Source organism: Leptosomus discolor, chromosome 16 (assembly GCF_034619465.1).
Source record: "Leptosomus discolor isolate bLepDis1 chromosome 16, bLepDis1.hap2, whole genome shotgun sequence".
NCBI lineage: Eukaryota > Metazoa > Chordata > Aves > Leptosomiformes > Leptosomidae > Leptosomus > Leptosomus discolor.
The window spans coordinates 14,710,349-14,732,420 of NC_141406.1; the positions used below are offsets into that span (position 1 = coordinate 14,710,349).

At 52.1% G+C, this 22,072-nt stretch overlaps 2 protein-coding genes across 2 annotated transcripts; both read right to left on the reverse strand.

The window, feature by feature from the left end:
- Positions 1 to 3,923: 3,923 nt before the first annotated feature.
- TMEM116 (transmembrane protein 116) lies at positions 3,924 to 16,236 on the reverse strand. The gene is made up of 11 exons (XM_086474381.1): positions 16,189 to 16,236; positions 15,843 to 15,889; positions 15,633 to 15,696; positions 11,773 to 11,904; positions 7,701 to 7,805; positions 6,176 to 6,225; positions 5,671 to 5,754; positions 5,451 to 5,589; positions 4,829 to 4,973; positions 4,641 to 4,714; positions 3,924 to 4,124 (listed from the first exon to the last, which is right to left on the reverse strand). The coding sequence occupies exons 1-11, from the start codon at positions 16,234 to 16,236 to the stop codon at positions 3,924 to 3,926; spliced, it is 1,089 nt and encodes a 362-aa protein (XP_086330507.1).
- A 1,860-nt stretch (positions 16,237 to 18,096) lies between these two features.
- ERP29 (endoplasmic reticulum protein 29) lies at positions 18,097 to 22,052 on the reverse strand. The gene is made up of 3 exons (XM_086474254.1): positions 21,933 to 22,052; positions 19,980 to 20,118; positions 18,097 to 18,882 (listed from the first exon to the last, which is right to left on the reverse strand). The coding sequence occupies exons 1-3, from the start codon at positions 22,050 to 22,052 to the stop codon at positions 18,380 to 18,382; spliced, it is 762 nt and encodes a 253-aa protein (XP_086330380.1). The 3' UTR covers positions 18,097 to 18,379.
- Between the last annotated feature and the right edge of the window lie 20 nt (positions 22,053 to 22,072).

Consider the following 22,072-nt stretch of genomic DNA (forward strand, 5'->3'; position numbering starts at 1 on the left):
AAATCCTTGGGTTTTTTTCTGAGAAATCTTACTGTGTTGGACCTTTTTAAGCGTGGCAAGTAGAGAAATAAACAAGGAAATCGCCTTTGTTGGAACGGGAGCGCAAAAAATTCCCTACAAAAGCATTTTGCAACTCTGCCCTCCAAAAAGGGAAACACTCGGGTGGTTTCTTGGGAGGCAGAGCTCGTTAGCGGACAAACGGACCAGATCGGAGCTACTCGCGCGGTCGATGCGCGGCGCGATCAGCAGAGACTCCTGCCAGGCCCCTCGGGAGCAGTGTGGGGTGTAACACGCTGGGACCGGGTTTTTCCTTGGGTTCTCTGGTGTTCACGGTGCCGGCAGCGAGGTCTGGGCGCTGCTCTGTAGGGAAGGGCTTCAGCCCGTCCTGCGGCTCCTGCCGGTGCGTGCTGGGCGCCGTGGGGGAGAGAGCAGCGAGGTGGGGTCTGACCGCGCGGCAGAGAGTCCCTCCTCTCCTCCTGGTCCCTTGACTTGTGCCCCAGAACAATTCCAAGCCGCTGCCGGTAGCGAGGTGTGTGCGTTGGCAACGGAGCGGGAAGTGTGTTGGTGCCTGGAGGGAAGTCAAACTTCTACGGGCTTTTGTGCGAAGGAACTGCTCATTGTGGATTTACTGTAGGTTTAGTGTCTGTGAAAAATGAGAATGGCCTGATCTGAAACAGAGGTAGGGAGGGACAGATTAAGAAAACACAATTTGAAGATTTGAGGTCAAATGGTTTTATTTCTGTGAGGAAGTTGATTGATTTTTTTTTTTTTAATTTATTTTTACTCTTTAAAAAGTTATGGTTTAGATTTCAAAATTAAATACACTTTAATGGATTCATTTACACATTTTAAAGTAGTATTTTACTTTGTCCTTCCTGTGGTTTTTTATTTTTCGGTTGACATAAATGCAGGTTACCTTGTCTTGATTGTGTAAGGTGTTGCTGGGTAATAAATCTACTGATCCTTTATAGCAGACTGTGAATACTGTAAATAGCTTGCGATGGAAGGGTTGTGTGGGATCAAAGAAGACATTCTTTGTACAAACACTAAAAGGATATGGGAAAGCTCTGTAGGTTTGGTTTAGAATTTTATTTAAGAGAAAAAAAATCTCTGAAATCATTTGGCCTTTTCAAAAATTTATGTATATCTGAGTTCTCCTGTGACGATTTATTTTAAGCTATATATATGTATTAAAACGTTAGAAGAACTTGACTAGGCGAAAGAGTTTTCAATTGGAAATAGCAACATGTCAAAGTTTTGCTGTCATTACTTCAGGTTTTTCTTATGGAGATCTGAGTCTGTCCTCACATGTCATGTTTCACTTCTGTGTATTCAAATGTTTTTGTTTCTCCTTTTCAGTGTTACCTGTAATATGTTGGTTCTTTTGGATCAGTATTATATTGTAAATATTACGCATCGGTGTATATAAATGATTTTACTAAACTTAAAAGTTAGTGGCTGCTTTTGTTTGCTTCCCACGTCCCCGTAGTACAGAGGGGAGGCAGGAAGGACAGCTGTGGGCTGGAGGGAACAGCACCCCGCTCCTCCTGCCACGCTCCGTCCCCCACCCCGCCTGTCTTACCCATGTGAGTGAGCACTTTGCTTTCTATTTTGCAGGAGTGCCTTGAGGCTTTGAGGGGAAACAATGACCGACAGGACAGGCTGGATAGAGCCCCAAAACCGGCCTCTTTTACACGCTGCTTTCCACTAGATGGCAGCAGTACATGCCCAGTGCTACCAGTTAAACCCGCAGCGTCCATGGGCTTTTTCTTGGACTTCGGGCAGTCAGGGAAGGGAGGGATGAGCTGTGCTGTGTTCGGGGGCAGTCCCTGGCAGGGCGCTGCTTTAGGGCAGGGACTAGGAGCCGGTTCCTTTAGGGTGATGGTCTCTGCAGGGTGCTGCGCTTCACCGAAAGCGGCTGGAGCGGGAGCCCCGCAGGGACTTGTGGCAGGACTGGCAGCTTGGGAGACGGCGGGCGATGAGGGAGCCGGGGCGATGAGATGCGATGCCAGGGAGCACCGGAGTTGTCCTCCTCGGCTCTTAGGCTGTCAGCCCTTCTGAACCCGGACTGGTGCCGACAAGCGTGGCACTCATACGCTTTCTGGCTCTGGAGATATTGTTCTCCTCGAGCGTGGTTTGACTGGCTGGTTGACAGCAGCCAGGTCTAGACCCTTGTCACATGAGCATTTCGGAGCAAAAGAGGCAGTGGGACAGCTCTGAGTGCACGTGGGCCCCAGGCCATCTCTGTAAGAGCTGACATCCACCTGCTTGGTACCTCGGAGGAGTTAACAGTGCCTCGGGTAGTGAATGGCTAAGAGCAGCCATAGCATTAGGATGGGGAATGAGAGACCAATTTCCAAGCATCCTGGGAGTGTTTAAGGCAGCCAACCCCGCTGCAGGTGCTCTATGGAAGGGGCACAAGAAAAGACTGCTGGAAGGATGTGTGGCCCGAAGAATGCCTCTCCCTTCCCAGCAAGAAAACTCCCCTCAGATAGTTAAAACATTCAGGGACATGTCCTGCCGAGGGGAGGATCTGCCAACAGACACTGAAGGCTCTCACCACTGCAGCTGAAGGTCCCCTTAGCAGCCAAATCATTGTTCCCCTGGTAATCTTCTATTGCTTTCCACTTAATCCCCTTTCAAAACAATTGCTGTAGCAGCACTGGCTCATCATGCTCTCAGCAAACAGGGTCAGGCCAAGCAGGGTGCAGCAGGCTCTCAGCGATGAGATTGGGGTGTGTTTAATGTGGTGTCGGGGGGTGGCTCCCATCCAAAATAAAGTGTTTAGGACAGTGACTGGGGGCACCATTCCCATTGCCCTCATTCTGATTCAGCTCTCCTCGTTGCTGTAACCAAACACAGAAAGGCAATAGCTGCGTTTTCCAGTGCAAGTTGAGCCACAGAGAGAAGTGAGACTCCTGCAGATGAGGAGCAGAGGAGTACAGAAGAATATGTTTAATAAAAAAACCTGAAAGCAGTGGGAAACCCACCAGCTGAGGTTTGGAAAGGACTGTGGGGCCGTCCCTGAAGCTGGACTGCTAGTCCCAGGAGATTTTCCACAAAGTGATTTACACAACATAACTGTGTAAACTGTATGAAAGTTAATTACACAAAACTTGAGTATTTCCTCTTCTTGTATTACCTACTCTGTAAATACACTTGGGCTGGACCCAAAAAGTGAAGCTGTTGTCAAAAAATAAAAGGGTGTAAAAGTTTGAGTTGTTTTCAATGCAGCTAAAGACCAATTTTCTATAAAATGGTGGGACCTTAGTAAATAACTCATTTGAACACCTAGAAGAGCATAGACAGATTCATGCAAAGTCCTGCTCACCTGGTTCATGACAGCTGCTCCACCAGGTCGAAGAAGATTGCTTTTCTGAATTAGCTGAGCAAGAGTTGCCACGAAGGACAGAAGGAAAATGTGCAAAACGTCAAGGTACAGAAGCAAGGGCTGATTTTTTTTATGCTGCTTTGCAATTTTTCATTCCTTGCAGTTGGCTGTTAGTATGATACATGGTCTTATTTTTATAGTGAATTAAAAGTCAGAGATTGAAAAATATTCACCTTTGCTTTACTGTTAATTTGTAATGGCAAATACTTAGGTAAAACATCCTTTGACCAACTACCCTCAAAGGAGCTGTACCAGATCTCTGAGCGGTTATGTACAATTTGCTGCATTTCTAGAGATATTTCCAAAAGGCGTCTGTACTAAAGATTTACCATGGATTTAAAGAATCCATTTACAGTCCATACAAAACTTTAAAATAAATAACTATCTTCACTGAAGTGTCTGTCTCTGACAGATCTGCTCAGGCTCCTCCAGCACCACCCCTAACTGCTGCCGGCCAGACCATTCGCAGCAGACAGCCCCGTACCAGCTCTGGCCGACACGGCTAAACCACGAGGATGCTGCCAGGGATTCATCAGAGCAGGGTGGACGTGGACGCCTCCGCGTCCGGCGGGCTGGCGGGGAGCGTGCTGGCGTAGAACTTCTTCTGGGAGCGCAAGAGAGGAGTCTGAGTGTCGACGTCCCGGCAGGCGTTGCGTTTGAGGGAGAGGAAGACGTGCTGTGTCCAGCCGTACACGACGCAGTTCAGGAGCCCCTGGGAAGCTGCTGTCAGCGCCTGGGAGAGACCACAGGGGAGATCAGGGCTGTCTTGGCCAGCACAGCGCAGCACGCCGCGGCTCCCGCCCAGGCTGTCAAACCCGGCATGTTAAGCCAAGCACTTCCAGCACGATTTTATCTACCTGCACCCCCGTGTGATATAGGAATCTCGTGGTTATTTTAATAAACTTTGCAAAATGCTGCCTTAGGCACAAGGAGCTGGACAAGTGTTGTGGAGGAATTGCATTTGGGGACTTTCATAGAAAGGGAAAGAAACTGATTTCTGGGGATCCTTTCTAGTCCTATTTCCTACCATTTTCACAACGCTGTGATTTTGGTCACCAAGACCTTTTCAAGCCTGTGAAAAAGATAAAACAACCAACCAAAGATCTCTGCTGACCAAAATCAGACTCAGGCTCACACAGCGGTGGTGTGAGGAGCACGCTTTGCCCAGCAGGGACTAGAGCAGGCAGAGACTAGCATGCCTGTTCAAGCCGAGAAGGCAAAACAGAAGGCTGCAGAGGAAGACATTTACCTGTAGAATAAGAAGAGCCATGTAGATTTTGCTGTTTGTTGAAACAGTCAGCTTCAGTATTCCGAGGAGGACAGCTGTGAGAAGGGACAGACAAGAGGGTACTGCTTTCAGCCCACCTCTGTGGAGTTGCGTTGCCAGGCACTATGGCCTCGGGGGGTCTTGTGAGAGTAACTCGGCTCTCTGCTCACCTGGGGCCCAGCAGCAGAAGAACGCGATGGGGTAAAAAACCACTCGTTGTTCTACCATCTTAATCATGGCCCACTGCTGATCCCCCAGGAATCCTGTGGAGTTTACAAACCTTTTGTACAAACCTCGGGCTTGACTGAGTATAACCTGGAAAAGAACAAGCATCCATCACTGTTTGGGCACATGCTCCGATCTGGCTTGTTCATCTAGGACAGAGTAGCCCATTTCCATCTGGCAAACCTTTTCAGGCAACCGGGTGCTCCCTGGGGGAGAGCAGTTTCTTGGTATGTGACCTTTTCTGAACCAAAAGGCTCTGAATTGAGTCAGGCTCTTGTTGACCCATGCACTAGGTGATCTCTGCTGCCGCGCTCCAAGCCTTCTCTACCTGCTAAATCCTTTTGGGGACGGGTTGACAGAACGCGGGACTCCAGATGGACTCATATGGCGGCACAATGATATTTTTGTCTCCCCTACCACCCCTTCCAAAAGCACCACACAGTTCTTCCCCTGACATTGCCTGGCCTCTGGTACCATCCAAATAAGATGTAAAGATGAAAAGGGGAAAATCTTCTCACACTGATCATCTAGGTGCCATGGCTAGTGTGCAAGGACCACGTTTCTTACCAGAATGGCTATGAAGCTGATCAGAAAGGAAATGAGGAAGACCCCGATGCCGTAGAAATGCATCGCACGGCAAACAGAGCCGCTCAGGGTTTGCGGCTCGTTGGTGGGCACAGCGATTTCTGTGTGCATCAAGAGACATCTGTGGGGAGAAAGGGAACAGCCTGAGCTCCTGCCGCGCCTTGTGAGCAGTGGGGCTGTTTCAGAGGCACGTGAAGCTTACCCGTGCTTTTGGCTGAAGTTCTGGTAGCAATTACTGCTGTTGCCCAGGCAAAACACAGGCACCATGAGAAGGAAAGGGATCAGGCTAAGAGGAGAAAGGACAACGGCACAGTTATTAGTTATTGCACTGCGCTGCTCCCACCCCAAACTAAACACTACTTGGGTTTTCTTCTGTCACTATAGAGGACTTCAGAATTGTTTTTATCGATGCTGCTCTGGAAGAATATTTCACCAGCTTTACTAACTTCTGCACTTGCATTCATGGAGGCAATACACGGGTAAAGGGAGCACTTTCTGAAAAACTACACATCGTTAATGTCGTTAAAACTAACTTGGCTGGAGAAGGGCCCTTGCATACAAACCCTCTGAGTTCATTAGGTCACTGCTGTTACTAACGAGCTTTACAGGTTTTAGTAAAACTTGCTTCAGAATAAGTAGGAAGCAGAGATCAGCACACCACAGTTTACCAAAGCCACATCATTCTGCCAGAGAGAATTAAATCTTACCTGGATGAGATCGTTGCTATTCGGCCAATGCAACTCGCATAATCTGCAACCTGCAAAGTCCAAAGAGCTTAATCAAACGATTGCTTCCCTACAGCCCCTCCCAGGGACCACTTCAGCGGCCGAGGGTTCTTCAAACGCTGATTAATCCCCAGACCGAGCACAAATATTTGTTTCCACTTCGCACTGAATCAGCACCGCCGAGTTCAGGCTGTGCCGATCTGCGACAGCAACACCCGAAGGTGCTACCTGCTACTTGGCTTGCTCTCCTTCAGGACTGGAGAAGAGAACTTGGAACTGGACAAGGAGCAGACACTTGATGAGCTCTCTGGTGTAACCTACTCATTTTTTGGTACTGTTCATTCACTTCACCTGGCCCTGTTCCTCAGAAACTTCATGTTCTGATGAAGCAATGCAGGCAATTTGGAGCGTCCTGGTCCCTGCTCACCAGGAAATGTACTTTGGCAGCTTCATCCACCCCCCAGCTCTGACAACAGCATGTGGGCACAGCTGTAGTGGTGGGGAACTTATGGTAGGTGGCATGTTTAGAGTGGGGGATCCAGCAAGAAGGAAACCAGTCCTGCAGGTGGGTCCAAACCCTACGGATGAGAGCTCTTGAAATACAGGCTGACCTGCCCAGTCTGCTGCTCCCGAACCGACCGACAGAATATCTGGGACCCAAAGTTTGCTGTGCACAGCAAATGTCTGGGGAAGAAGAAAGGGGGCTGATGGGTTCAACGGGAAAAGCTGCACCAGGAATCTGTCACCTTGCAGGAATACATCAGGAGGGACACACCAGTCATGGCGATGGCGGTGCCTCACTGTTTAGCCAGGGGTGAGGCACGAAACAACTGCAAGGAGGGATTTTTGGTCACGCGGTACATGAAGTGTTTGTTCAGCCTGCACCACAGAGAGCATTTTTCTGAGTACTATGTCCTTGTTCCTCGGTTCCCAGCGATTACACCAGTTCCCCAAAGGGCTTTTGTAAAGGCCAGCGATGATGAAGTGAGGACTGGCCCGCTGTTCACAGAGCCAACTGCTCCTTTTATCGCTAGCTCACTTCCGTCACACCTCCCATCTCAAATTCTTACAATCCTTACCGACGCTCTCGAACGCTGTATGACACCTGGGAAGGACAGAAATTGTCTGTTCTCAGTTCCAGGCTGTCCAGGCACCCCCTGGCAGAAGGCAGTGACAGCAACAAATCAGTTACTCAGCTGGTGCAAACTGCTGTTGTTCGAACTGCAGAAGAACTTCCCCAACACCCAGCCCTGAGCTTTCTCTGCTCTGAGGTGCACGCTGCCATTGGCCTTCGTCTGCTTCGGTCTTGCAAGCCTGATCTTCCACTGAGATGCTACAACAGGCCCAGCAGTATCTCTGCTGACCTCGGTGGGCAAGACACGTCTGTTCACACAGCTGAAGGGCCTTCGAAGTCCTCGTGGTGAGATATACTGTTGTGTATGCACCTCCTAAACCCCACCACAGCCAGACCTTGGTACCCAACAGCTGTTGCACGTGTCCTACTCACCTGGGGGGGCATCCTGAAAAGGTTCTGGTTGTATTTCATCTTTAGGTCCATGTACAGGTGCCAGGTGTAGTTGGCAGTGTATAGAAAAGAGGCGACGTAGAATATCTGAGAAATACAAACAGACAGAATTTCAGCCCTATACAAATAGCTCCTGGAGCACTTTCAGTTCGTCCCTGATGAACCCCAAGCCAAAGAGGCAGGGTGCCGAACAGCGGAGCCGACTGCCAAAGGTGAGGGTCCCTGCATAGCCCCTGTGCTCGTGCCTACTGGGCTGCAGTGGGACACAACTGGGAAGAGCCAGGTAGAGGAGGGGTTCCCACGTTAGACCGCACAAAGGCAGCTTTGCTTTGGTCTCAAACTGGGGACAGGAGAACTAATGACAGCAGGACTGTCTTAAAAACACAAATCTTTGTGACTTGGCTCATTTGTTGGCCCAAATCCGGGCAACAAAGGGTTCAAAGGCACTTGGACCCTCTTCTCTGCGCTACGTCCATTAGGAAACACAACACAGAAGCGGCACGTCGATTTGCCTCTCGCACAATGACCTCACTACACGGCAAATTCACGGAAACTGAAAACAATAGTATACTTAAAGAGGAAAGTGGGGGCAGAGAATGTCTGCCCTAAGCCTGAGTGAACATCCCAAGCCCTTTTCTCTCCACAGAAAAAAGGAGTAAAGAAAAGATACAGAATGTTTCTCACAAAACTTCCCAGCCCTTGATTCCAGCTTGAGGTGAGACCGAATATCTAAAACCTCCTGTAGAAAAACAAAACAAAACAAATCTTTCTTGCATTTCTTTCTGAATCCACGGTTGCTCCAGGCAAAGTATAAACAGTGCTGCCTAATCACGCTGTGTCTATGCGTGTGCTGGGTTTGTTACAGGAAGCACATGCTGCAGTGGCAAAGGCAAAGAGGAAGGGCTGGACAAGTGAATTTTTCGGTGGATTTCCTATCCTTTGCCAAAGAGGCAAGGAGCACAGGTTTGCCACCCTGTTACCACCGAAGTCCAAGAAAGTAGTCACTAAACAAGCTTGGTTTCCTTCACTTCGGCTGGAAACGCTCTTGGCTGATTCTGAAGAGGCTGAGCCCAAGGGGACGGTCGCAGCAGGAACATTACAGTGACTTTCCAGCTCATTAGACGAGGTTTAATGAGGGTTTGTTGCCCTTCAATTACTTCCAGGGAAGGTCATCAAAACAGTCCACAAAGGTCGTTCTCATGCACTTCAAGATGCCTTAGAGAGGCTCATGAAATGTCAGCGCTGCCTTCTTTTTTGGAAGGGGGAAACCAAAAGCCACTTGTGAAGTTGCCAGCAGAAAGCCAAGGGAGTTCTGCTCTCCTGAGCCCCAGCTTTGGGGCTGTGGACAGCTCGGCAGTGCTCACCATGAGGAGATAAAGGAGGGGCTGGGAGACATGAAAGTCCCTCATTATAACACTTCTGTGGCTCCCCATTGTGCTCACCAGCAGAGCCTGCCAGGACATTATTAGGCCAATGGAACTGAACTGGAAGAATGTGGGGGAACTGTGCAATTATAACCACAATCTCTATTCTGGACTTTATTATTGTCACACAAAGGCAAGGCGGGGAGGAGGAGAGACCAAAGTCAAGGGACAGCAGAAAGGAGCAGTATTTACATTTAAGATCAACCAAGAGTCTGGGGCTGAAACAGGGAAAGTCCAAGAAACAAAGCAATCTCCTCCATTACGACTCGGTATGGATGTTAGGGGAGTTCCATCTGCTGTAATGTCAGCCCTTGGTGACAAAAGTGATGGTAAACAGGCTGAACCAGGCAAAATAGTGTCCTGCTCCTAAAGCAATCCCTTGAGACAACCACACGGGCTGTGGTGTGAGCCTCTCCGAGCTCTGCCGTCTGCAGGCACCGCTTCTGAGCAGCCCCGAGCCTGCCCTCACCCTTGTCGCTCGGAGCGTTTTACACCTTCCAGCTGTTGGTGTGCAAAGAAGCCCCGTGTGTTTATGAGGCACCCAGGGATGCCCCCCCTTGCGAGACTGCTCCGCTCAGCACCGGCAGGATGGGGCCGGGAGAGATTTACTCATGTCGCTGCGTTACAGATCACTTAACGCTCTGCAGAAGCTGCTGGTTAAACTGGCTCCCACTTACGCACAAGGTGTTCCCACCACGCAAGGGCATTGCTGGGTTGTTGGGTGAGGAGGTGTCCTGCACCGTGTCACGTGCGCGGTTGCTAAGGCAAGGGCTCCGTTTGTTTTAATTTCTTCCAGAGCAAACAGCAGCGACAGGTCTGGCCAGATGCAAGCCGGCTCTGCCACCCTGGCAGTCCTCCTGCCTGGGGGTGGGCTGCTGGTGGCACGCAGGAGAGAAGCCCGGTGACCCTGTGGCTAAGGTCGGGATGTGGCAGGCACCCTGCACACCCCACCCCAGCGCCCTGACTGTCCCCCCAGCCCGCCCTGGGGCTGAGGTCAAGGCAGGTCCTGCAAGGACTCGCCCAAGGCCAGCTCTGCCAACCCATGCTGCCTTTCCCAGGGTGAAAGCAAAGCTCCCACCTTGCCCCCATCCCTTGCTGGTGTCCCTGAAAAGCATGGCCACAGGCTGGAAAAGCAAGGGCAGGAAAGAGCCAGAATGCACGAGAACGTTGCATGCTCTCAGTATCTCTGCTGAGAAATGACGGCATGTTGCCTATACCCAATCTGCTCCTCTAGCAGTGCAACCCGGCTGCTCCAGGCCATGAAAAGATCACACCAGCATTAACAACTGTGCCCCAGGCAAAGCTGCAAGGAAACCGGCTCAGAAATACCCTCAGTCCTGCATGCTCCTTCCACATTCCAGCTCCAAAAAGCCTCTCCCAAGCTCTTCTCACTTTCCCCTGTACCAGCATCTAAAACCCACCTTTGAGATTGTTCTGCATCGTTCCCAAGTGCCCAGGTCCCCCCCACCCCACTGTTCCCTCTCTCCATGTGAACATACTGCGGTGCTTCCTCAGCGGCACAGGGGAGCGAGAGGAACCAGAGACGACCCAGGACGAGAACAGCTGCTCTCGCCACCACGAGTGTCACGGTTTTACCCACAAGATAAGGGGTTGAAACAACCCGGGGCTGCAGGCACCCATCCCCAGTGACACTTCCATGCCGCACACGCAGCTTCTTCCCTGCCCTCTCCGAGGTACACGGAGAGCCTCTGCTGCTTCAGCTGCTGCCACTCAGCGAGGACCTTTCGGTTCCCATCTGCGGGTACCACCACACTCCCAGGGAGCCACCCGAGCCCACACAACACACATCAAGGCTCCCGACAGCCTCTCGCTCTTCCCAGCCACGTTTTTGTTTGTTCCTTTAAAAGGAAACTGCTAAGCCCGCACATCACAGCTTGTGAACCACTGCTCTGGCCCAAGCTTGGCCGTACCCCACAGAGTTTTTTGAGAGCGGTGATTTGCAAATCCCAACGCTGAAATGGGAGCTCAGGGAGACAAAAGCAAACTGTCAGGAAAACGGTATTTCACTCGCTCCACTCCAATTAGGCTCCAGCACATGAAATCAGCTGGAAGGCAGCCGAATCGCTGGGGCACGGGGCTGAGCTTGCGCTGATGGAGCAGCTCCTGAGCATCCTTGGGATCGTTTGAGAGAGGATAAGGGCCAGGTCAGCAAGAGCAGGGCTGTTTATAAAAGTAATGTTGTAAGTCTGAGCTCAAGTGAATCGCAGAATATGTCTGTTCTTGCCCAGGATGGAGGAAGCACGAAGAGGAATAGAAAAGCTGCCGTGTGAGAGGCACAGAGATCATTGTCGGCACGGGTCCAACAGGAAACAGGTTAAGACCCATCTACTCCCTTCCCACAAGCAACCCAAATGCAGCAACCACAAAATCCCACGCTCTCTTTGCCTTCCTCATGGCCTCTCACAAACCAGGCGCACCTAAACCCGAGCATCGTTATCTCCGTTCTACACACGCGGCAAAGAGATCCGACAAGCCAAGTTCACACGGGCCGTCTCTGCCAAAGCCTGTCTCGAAACAGTCCCCCACGGCCACGCTCCGATCACCAGCGACGCTAATTAAGGTAATGGGAGCAAAGTAACAGCGTGAGTGGTGTTGCCAAGGCTACTCACTTGTCCTGCCGCTTGCAGGTTGTAGCAGACGAGGTCCTGCTCGGAGGTCGGGGTGCTGTAGAGGAGCGCCCCAGCGAGCCAGCACATGCCCAGGAGGAGGTCGGAGAGGCTCAGGTAGAAAAGCGGACGGACCTGGGAAAAGTGAAATCGGTCAGCAGGTCCAGGCGATGGTCACAACACTCCCCCAAGCAGTTTTTACCCCGTCGTCTTTCGTCCCCCAGCTCCTCTGGTAGGGCAGCTCTGCTTGCAGACAAACCTCATGCTGACTCTTGCTCTCAGGAGCTGTTTCAAGGCAGATACCCCACTCTAATCACCCTAGCACTGCCCCAGCAGCATCAGCTCTTACAGAAAATAGCTCAAAAGTCCAGAACATTACAATTTTGCAGAACGGGGCAGGTTGGCAGGGAGAAGTGACGTTATTTGTCAAATCAACTGATAGAGAAATCAAGCTTTTAGTAAACACAAACCCTGCTTCAGGTCTGAAATAACTTGAAGCAGACAATCTTCCTACGTGCTTCACGTCATTTCAGTTGGTGACTAAGGCTGAATCTATTTTACATGCCAGATTAATTTTCGCCACAAGAGCCACAAGTCTCCCCGCTGCACACTGCATCTTGCTGGAACAGAGTCGCGTCTCCTCTGATGGCAGTTTCCAGCCCATTTCCAGTTTGCACGCACTGGCCAAGAGGACTGTAAACATTGAAGGAAAACATTTGTGCAAAATTCCGGCCAACGTTTTCGTTGTTAGCGGGAGAGCAGACCTCTGGAAAAGCAGCCTAATTATCTAGATTCTTAATTGTAGTCTTTGGGACTTAATTTTCAGCATCCTGGAGAGAAAATGATGGCGCGCTTTTTTTTTCCCTACAGGAAATGATAATGATAAACACAGCGTGGAAAACACTTCAGGAAGCCTCGATTTTAAGATTTGTTTCACGGAACTGAGCTTTTGGTGAGATTTGCCTCAATACTGTCCTTTAAGTCAATGTTTGCCACCTATCGTCGGGTTGTGTGATACTTGTCTTGTTCCTGCGAGCAACGAGCAAGAGCTTAGTAAGACTGAGAAGCAGTAAGGTAGATCTGATTGAACCAGATCAGTCCTTAGGGCATAGTTTGAGGGAGACCTGCCTGGTGCCTTCCTGGGCCCTCTGCCTTCTGCAGGATTTCTCTCCTCCAACATCCTTGTCTTTCCAGTTCCGTATTTGTACCATCCAACCCAGCAACGCAGTAAATTAAACTCCTGTTGCTAACGAAATAGCTGGAGCTCGTTTGGACGTCATTGCGTTCACAAACGCCTTTTTTAACCAGGCTTTTCCTTGCTGGCGCAGAATTGAAGCCCTGGCCAGCAGCGACAGGCTGGGGACACCCTCCAGTTTGCGAGCACGGCAGCTTAAACCCAAACAGCTCCCAAATAAGCAAAGCAGCGGCTTTTGCAATCGCCCAGGTGACCCTTTTCCTCTAGCAACAGGTGTCCTCGGAGCGAGGCACCGCTGTTGGGTTGAGGAGCTATTTTGGCACAGACCTACACAAAGAAGAAGGTGACAGGGTGGTGAGCGAACGGCGGCATGGTTCTTACTTGCGAAAGGGAAAAGAAAAAACCCAAATGGTATTTATAAAATAGAGGAAGGGAATGTAAAGACGTAATGCTTCAGAGGAGCTGCCAGGCTGGAGCGTACACGTTGATTTAGCTCTGCCTGGCCGTTGCCCAGCGACATCTGCCTGCACAGAACCTGTTGACAGGACAGAGGAAATCCTGTGTTCGTTGCTTGCCATCATCTCTTCTGAATGATTTAGCTCAGGGTAAAGGGTTTTATTGACCCCGTAGAGACAGAAAATACGCTTCAAGAATGCAATATTCGATTTCCTAGGCTGGGGGCAGGAGGGGAAGTGTTTATAACATTGTTCTCCTCCCAGCCACCAGAGCTGTTTATTTTTAAACATTTTGCTCTGGAGCCTCATGACTCAGGGAATAAGCTGTTTGTGGCAAGCTTTGATACGGATCTCTTCCAGCCCCTTTGTTTACAAATTTCCACTTAAGACCAGAAACATGGGGACAGGGCGATGGGGAAGTTACTGAAGATTTTGCCACTTTTGAAACACCACCAACAGATTTCCCCTGGCAGTGGAACGAGAGCCTGGAAGCCCGATACAGAAAAGTCGCTCCAGCTGGTATCTATCCCTCCTATCTGGATTTGCAGAAATAATCTGAGCAGAAACATCTGGACTCCCTTGAGCAGGAAGGGTCCATCTGTGACCTGGAGCCACGCTTGGCTTCGCAAGCAGCTAGAGTGCAGTTCCCAAGCCACAGCCACATCATATGACTGATAGCACACGGGCTCCTGAGCAATGCAGGCTCCTAGCCGTGGAAGTGAACGGGTTGAAGCTGCTGAGTCACCTCGGGAAACCTGCCAAACCCAGCTCCGTACCATACCAGGGTGGAGGACCCCAGGTGAATCCCATGTCTGGAGCTCCCCAGGTGCAGGAGTTGCAGTCAAGGGAGCCTTTGATATGCACCTTGTGCAGCACAAGCCGAGGAAGATTTTCCATCCCAGCACTAAGATGAAGTCCCAGCCTTGCTTCCTCCCCAGGAACATACGGAGATCCCCACAGCTCATTCTCGACATGCTGGGCAGAAAGCTTCCAGCAGGCTGGCTGCCTGGCAGCAAGACTGCCCTCTGTGTTGTCAGGGATGAAAATTTGCCCTGCAAACCTGGACTCATGTTCTCCTCCCCACCTTGCTTCCTCCAACGACGTGTCAGTTGTCAGCTTGACTGCACGCCTTCCTTCTGTGCGGATAACTCCCTGCATTCCCTGGAAGTCCTGTTCTCTGGGCTGCAGATCAAACCCACGACGTACAAAGAATGTTGTAGATGAGGGAAGTACAACTACAGCTTTGTTACAACACAGCTGCCAGCTCTACTGTCCTGCTGCTCTTAGCAGTAACCTGTTATCTGCGTGGTCCACAGATTGGGCTGCCAGACCTCTGCAAATCCTGGACAACACACCCCAGTTTCACACCTGATCAGCTCTGTGCGCTGCCTCCGGTGAGTCCTGGACAGACAGGGGGGGACAGCAAAAGCCTGGCAGGCTTGGGATGGAGGTCTACGGTGCCACATGCCAGCCAACTGCTCAGCACATCTGATGTGTCCCAGACACACGGGGCTCCCTGCACACACGTGTGATGCACTGGGGACGTGCCAGGCACTGCGTGTGTGTCAGATCTGCAGCACACGTGCGGACGGTCCCACCCTGAGGGACGTTTGCACCCGAGTCCCACGGCTTCAGCATTAGAAACGCTGGTGGCTCCTGTGCAAGGTGAACCCTCTCAAGCCCCTCTCTAGAGTCCAGCACCACTGCCCGCTTTTCAGCCCAGCCTCTTTCTGGCTGAACTTTGCAGCTGCTTTGAGTTTTATCAGTTTTAGTAGCGAACCTGCCTGGAAAAACTACTCAGAGACACCGAAAGACCGACACCTGCAAATACATTTCGTCCAGGGGCATCTCCAACTTGCTTTGTACACAGCTCTTCAGCCCTCCAGGCATTTTACCCCACAGAGGAGGTCACGCTAACAAATCCCTGTTCCCAGGAACGACTGGAGTACTTTCCCAGAGCAGCAGAAAGCACGGGGCTAAGGAACCTGCTTCTCCCAGCCGTGGGTACAGCTCAAGGTTAGTCCCTTCAGCTGCTGTCACAGACAAAGGGACAAATCCTTGGCAAGTCCAGCTGTTAAACAAGATTTAACCACATAAGCCCAAGACCCGCGGACGCTCCTAGCAGACCCACACAGGTCTTTGCTACGTGCCCAACCCATCCTCAAAGCACCAACACCTCGATTTAGGGAGAGAAACAGAGGTGCAGACCTTACCTCGGGGGACCGCACTGCATTTTGAAAGATGGCGTAGGCAATAATGGAGCTGGAACCTATAACACTGAGAAAACAAAGCGCAGGTTGGAACAGGAGCACATCCTCTGCATCTATTTTTTTTTTCTATTTTTTTTTTTTCTTTTTCACGTGAAAATCCTCATTGCAATAATAACTCCATGCCGGGGCCGAGGGTTGAGCAGCGCGTTGTACCTGAGCATGGCCATGGTGAACTGTATCCACTGGAGAGCCGAGTAGACCTGGGGAGAAGGAGGGGTGCGGGCTCAGCACGACGAGGACCCGCAGTCCCAGCCCTGAGGAGGGGTCGGTGTGTGCCCCCGGGGAGCCCCGGCCCTGGGGAGCGGTGGGTGCCCCCGGGGAGGAGCGGGCAGGGCTGGGGAAGGGCTGGCCGGGGCATGCGGGGAGGGGATGGGGTGGAGATGGGGCACGGACGGTGGGGCCGAGCAGGGCCCCGGGAGCGGGGACGCCCGTTGCGACCCCCCGGCCCGCCGCGGGTCCCGGTGCCGGCGAGGGGGGGTGTGGGGTGTGTGTCGCTCACCTCCTGCCAACCCCCGTCCAGCCGGGCCACCTCCGCCGGGAGGGCCATGGGTAGCCGCTGCCGCCGCTGCCACCGCCACCGCTCCCGGGGCTGCGGTCACCGCCCGCGCTCCGCCCCGGGGCCACCCCACGCCCGGCCCTCGCCCCGGGACCAGCCCCCCCCCGCCGGCGGGGCCGACTGCGGGGAGTGCCCAGTCGTAGAGAGGGGCTGAGGCGGGGGTGCTGAAGCCCCGGGGGAACAACGGGGCTAGCGTCCCGGGGGGGGCAGCGACCCGCTCCTCCGCCACCGCGCGTCCCTACCAGGGAGGACACAGCGAAGCACTGCACCCCCCTCCCCGGCCGCCCCTCCAGGAGCCGACCCGAAGCGACCCTGCTTAGCTTCCCCCGCACGGCAAGAGTTGGCACAGGACTCCCCATCTCTCCTCCGTTGGCACCGCCCCTGGGCGACGTCACGAGCGGCCGGCCAGCTGCTTGAAGGAGAGCGCGCGCGCGCTCGCGGGCGGGGCGGCGGCGCCTCTGAGGGGGCGCGCGGGGTGACGGCGGCGGCTCCGCCGTGAGGGGCGGCCGGGCCGGGGGGAGGCGGCGGCGGCGGCTCCTCCTCCTCCTCCTCCTCCTCCTGCTGGGGTGAGGGCGCCGGGCCTGAGGGGACACCCTCCCACCGCTTCGTGTAAGCCCCTCATCTCCCCTCCCGCGCCCGAGGGACGCCCTCACCGCTGAGAAGGGTGCTCGTTTCTAGGTGGCATTATGTGGCTGGTCAGGCTTTTCCTCCAATTGCAGAAATCGGCAGCAGTTTCTCTAGAAAGCAGCTTAAACAGCTATTAATTGGAACTTTTTATTATTATTATTATTATTATAGAATTACTAATACATTTCATCTTGCAGCAATATCTGCTCCTTGTACCCACCCCAGGATTCAAAAGGCAGCAAAGCTCCCACAGAACTCAGTTTTGCTCAGCTTAAAGCATAGTCTTCAAGGTAAAACACGCATGTCTGTCTCTCTCTTCAACTCCATAACCCCGACCACTCTTCCAGCGGCCATCTGAACACCACACAGCACGAACAGCACATGCAGCATCAAGTTTTGAGGACTGACCTGACCCCTGGGCAAGGTATCTCTGTTAAAATGGTACAGACAGGGCTTTTAAGGGCACAAATACTTCTGCTTCCTGTTTCAAGACCTCACTTTCAAATATTTAAAACTACCAAATGCTGATGAAGCTTTGGTTTGACAGCGTGGATCGCTTCTGAAGATGAGGCTGGAGAAAAATGCTTTTGTACATGTTAACCATGGCTTGAGACTTTCCCATGTCCTTATTGGTCTCACCCGCCCTTATTTTGAACCTGGGAAACGAAGCTTGGATGGGAAGGACAGGCAAAACGCACAGGCGTTGCATGTGCTCTTCAGCCAGAAAACTCAAATTTACCTCTGAAAAAACAAGTTTTTGCACAAACTGGCAAGATGAAGTGTAATAGCACCTCAAAGAGACTCTGTCCTTGCTCAGAGCTCAAATTGCTTGCTCTGTTGGGGTACCACCAAGGGCTTCAGGAGAACGGCTGACACAGCCAGAAGATGAGGGGCAAGTTGTGATACACAGAGGACCTGTCTTCACTACGCCTGCCAGCATTTGGCCAATACCCAAGCCGAACAGAGACAGGAGCCACTGAAGAAGGCAGAAAAAGAAAACTCCGCCTCTGTTAGTCAACAAAAGGTAAGAACAGGACTCGGAGAAAACAAAAGGGAGGAGGAGGGGTGGATTAATGAGCATAAAACCCAAGGACACTAGGAAGAGGGCAAGGTGGGGATGTGAGGGGCACCCAATCTGTACCTTTTAGAACATGGAAGATGGAATGTGAGACTGAATTTTGTTATTTGTTTGCCAGGGAACAGCAGTAAAAACCACCAGGAATGTGCTTCAGGCCAATCTAGTGCTTTTTTTCTTTTTTTTTTGTGTCTACTTTAACACTGTTATTGAAGAGTATTACACAATACTGGTGTCTTGCTTTAAGGTAATTTTTTTCAACATTTAGAATACTGTGTTTTAAAGGAATGTCTTCCTCTTGATCTTCTAAACTGAGAATACCAGAAGGAAATCTGCTGCTCTCTTGAAGTCAGCGGGAAGTTTGCTTGCATAAGGAGAACTGGTTAGGACTCTTGACAGTGTTTCACAGCTTGTACAAAGTTCTCCAACATATTAGAGCTCATCTTTTTCATTATTCTTCTTCAGGAAAGAAGCAAGGATATTGAGGCTTTTCTGGAGCTCCTCCTTTTTCCCATCACTCATTTTGTTCTTCTCGATCAGTTTTGTGATTCGGACGACTTCATTAGCAGCAAACTCTTCTCCCTGCTCCAGCATCTTGCTCATAATTTTCAAGTATTGCTCAGCTGACTTCTTCTCAGTTTCTTTTGTTTTTTCTAAACTCTCTTGCCCCTTTTTCAGGAGGGACTGGCGTTCTGATTTCTCAGTGGTGCTCACAAACTTGCTGGCCAGCATGTCGTACTCTTTCAGGCAGCCTGGCATCCCCAGATAGATGCCGTTACTCTTCAGCCAGCGCTGAATAGCCCCGGCCTTGATTTGGCCACTGTAAGGTAAAGGATTGTCAAAGTCACCATCCTGGAACAAGTGAAAAATTGGGAACTTTTCCTTATCCAGCTTGTACTTTTCTCCCAGCTCAGTGTTCAGTTTATCACCATAATCTGTCAAGAGAAAACAAAACACAGAAAAGCACAGTGTGTTAATTAAAAGAAAAAATTAATTTAGGATTCTCTCCTACACACACATAAATACGTCTCCAGAGTTTCAACAAGTCCTAATAACCTCTTTGCCAGGAAATGCCATGCACTGAAACAGAAAACACTCCAGCACATCCTTTGTGCAAGGAAAACCATCATTAGGTTCTCCAAAGAAAACCAGAAAATTCTAAAGGTGCCTTGCTGTGGCTGTGAGAGCGTCAGACATCGTCAGGACCTCTACGTATGAACCCCGTCCTCCTTACGGGAAATTCATAGCCATGGTTTTCCTTGGTTTGCCCCACCCATTGATTTTATTTGATTTTACAGTTAAACGGTTTTTCTTTCCTGATCTATGTGCAAAGTGTGCACTTCTATGTCTGAGTTCTGACAGCATACCAAGTTACAAGATGTTTTCTCATCTGATATAAATTCCATTTATTCTTGAGGACAGAACATGTAACTTAAAGAGATTTCAACCACGTGTGCTTAGAGATGTCAGCGTGGGTGAAACTTCCCAGTTTGACAGTCCCTGCAAGCTTCAACTGCTACTTCTACCCACAAAGCAAGAGCGAGTAAGATGACAGTGATTCACTCTTCACTGCTTTCCTCCTAAAGCCAATTACAGGAACATCAAGTCACACCAGCCACAGCGCAACAACCACTTTCTGCGCTCCACCAGCAGTAAACGGAGGGTTTGCCACAACTACATGTGCTTTATTTGACCAGGCTTGTGGCTGAAGAATCATTCTTATAAGGTCTTCCCTGGAAATGGACGAGAATGGCAAAGAAAAAAAAAAAAAAAAGACAAGAAGTGCTATGACTGAGGAGGGAGGACGGCATCCAGTTGAGCAGCATGGGCTGACGTGCTTCATTAAGCAGCCGAAAGGAGATAAGCAGCACTCCTACGCTCACGGCAGGCGCAGCGACCAGCCCGAGCGGGTGCTGTGGCCCATCTTGTTTCTATCAGAATTACCCCAAAACCTGTTTTCATCAGAAATCGCAGTGAGGTTTATTCCCTCCCCGCCAACCCGAGCTGTACTGATCTGCCCGGAGTTCCTCACCTGATATCCCCACTTCAGCCACCAGAAGATCCTCACTGGAGCCTGAGCTCTCTGCCAGCTTTTTAAACTCATCCTGTTTCTCGCCATAAGGGTATTGCGTATCGAATTTCACAAGGACAAACTTATGCTTTGGAATTACCTAAAACAAGAAGAAGGAAAAAAAAAACCAAACTGTCAGAACTTTAGCATTTCAGGTTTGAGCAATCTCCGCCACCTAAGGTTGCTTTAGCTCGTCCTTCTTTTCCTATGCAGAGGGGGAATGGAAATTTTATAATTATGGCCTTTCAAAAATGACTCACTGCCATGCAGAGGAAAGACTGAGCTCTGGGTGGATGGATTCCTACACCAGATGATAAAGATGGTACGTGGTAGGTTTGGGGAATCTGATGAGAACGCCTTCAATTATACATGATTTGCTTATTGCATATCTGATCAGCATCTTGGAAGGGAGTCAGCCGAACCATTTCCAGTGGGACATTAAGAGGAGAGAGGCCAAATCTAGCGTCACTCTGAAGCGTCCCAGCACAAACACTGCAGCCCCGAGCTAAGAGAGGGGGCGCGGGGGGCAGGTGGAGATGCTGGAGCTGCTCTACCGGTTCAGCAAACGGAGAATTTGTGTTTGAACCAATTCCTCTTCGCTTGCACCGCTGCCTTGGAATTTTGCTCTGGATGATGCCCTTCCACATGGGCTCGGAAACGGAACCTGTCACCCAGTTTGGGATATTTTTCCTCTCTTCAGAAGAAGACCTTGCAAAACCTTTTTTTTCTAGCAAACAGGGTCAAGTTGCAACACAGGCCCCCACCTACAAAGCGCAGGGCAGGCACTGACAGAACAACTGGTTGCAACAGTTAGCACAAGTCTTCCGTCCTGAGCCTTCATTTCCCCTCCTGGTAAGAAACGGGCAGGGCAGGCATGACACCTTTGGTATTTCTTGCAGTGTCCTGCCAATTGCTTCGAATTCTTCTTGTTGCAGAAGAGCTGGAAGCTCCTATGGGTTGTAGAGCGCCGTAGCACTAAAACACCAAAAATGGCTTGTCACAGCAGAAAAATCAAGCCGAGGGGAGGGCGGGGAGGGGGGGCTGGCGTGTGGTGAGAAATATTTGCTCACGCCTGAGCAGCTTGTTTCGGGCAGCCACTTTGCCAACGGCTCAGCCGAAGGCTGTCTCTTCAGCTCGTAGCGCTGCAGCCCAGCCGTTAATCCCGCCATCTGCCTCCAGCCGGGCCCGCGGCACCTGCCACGCTCCGGGCAGAGGCCCTCCTGCCCAAGCGGTGAAGCGGAGGGGGGGGGGGGGGAAACCCGTGCGAGGCCTCCGCCTGGCAGCAGCCTGTTGCTTTCTCTCGGCACGAACAACAAAAAGAACCGAAGCCGCCCCAAGCCGGGCGCGCTCCCCGGCCCTGAACCGGCAGAGCAGCAGCCAGCCCACCGCGGCTCTTCTGCTCCCTGCCCGCAGGCCGGGGGCGCGGGAAGCCGGCCCGGCGCTGGGCCGAGGAGCCGCGGCGGCAGCCGGACCTCGCCCCGCCGGGGCCGCCGGACCGAACCGGGCCGGACCCAGCCGAGCCCCCCGCGCCTCCGGCCGCAGCGGGGCCCCGGCGGCGCGGCTCCACTTGGACCGCGCCGATTGGCTATCCGCCGCGGCTGCTGCGCTCCTATTGGCTGCGGCGCAGCGGGGCCCGCCGCCTCAGCCATTCCGCGAGGCCCGAGCGCTCCCCCGCGCCGGTGGCGGCGGTAGTGGCGGGTGGGGGGGGCGGCGCGGAAGGGACGGGACGACAGGATGCCCCGCGGCCCGCTCCGCACCCCCGGCCCCCCCACACCGCCTCCCCGAGGCTGCCCGCTCTGGCCTTCCCGGCGGTGCACATGGCCGCCGCGCTCCGGAGCGGCCGTGTCGTCCGTCCCCTTCCCCCCCCCCCCCCCCCCCGTTGTCACCGTCAGCGCCCGCCGGGCGGGCCGGTACCTTGTAGAAGGTGATGGCGTCGAGGGGCACGGAGCCCTTGGTGTGGAGCGCGCTGCCGCCGGTCAGCGCCAGGCCGAGCAGGCAGAGGAGCAGGGAGCCGGCGGCCGCCGCCGCAGCCATGGCGGAGCGCGGAGGGAGCG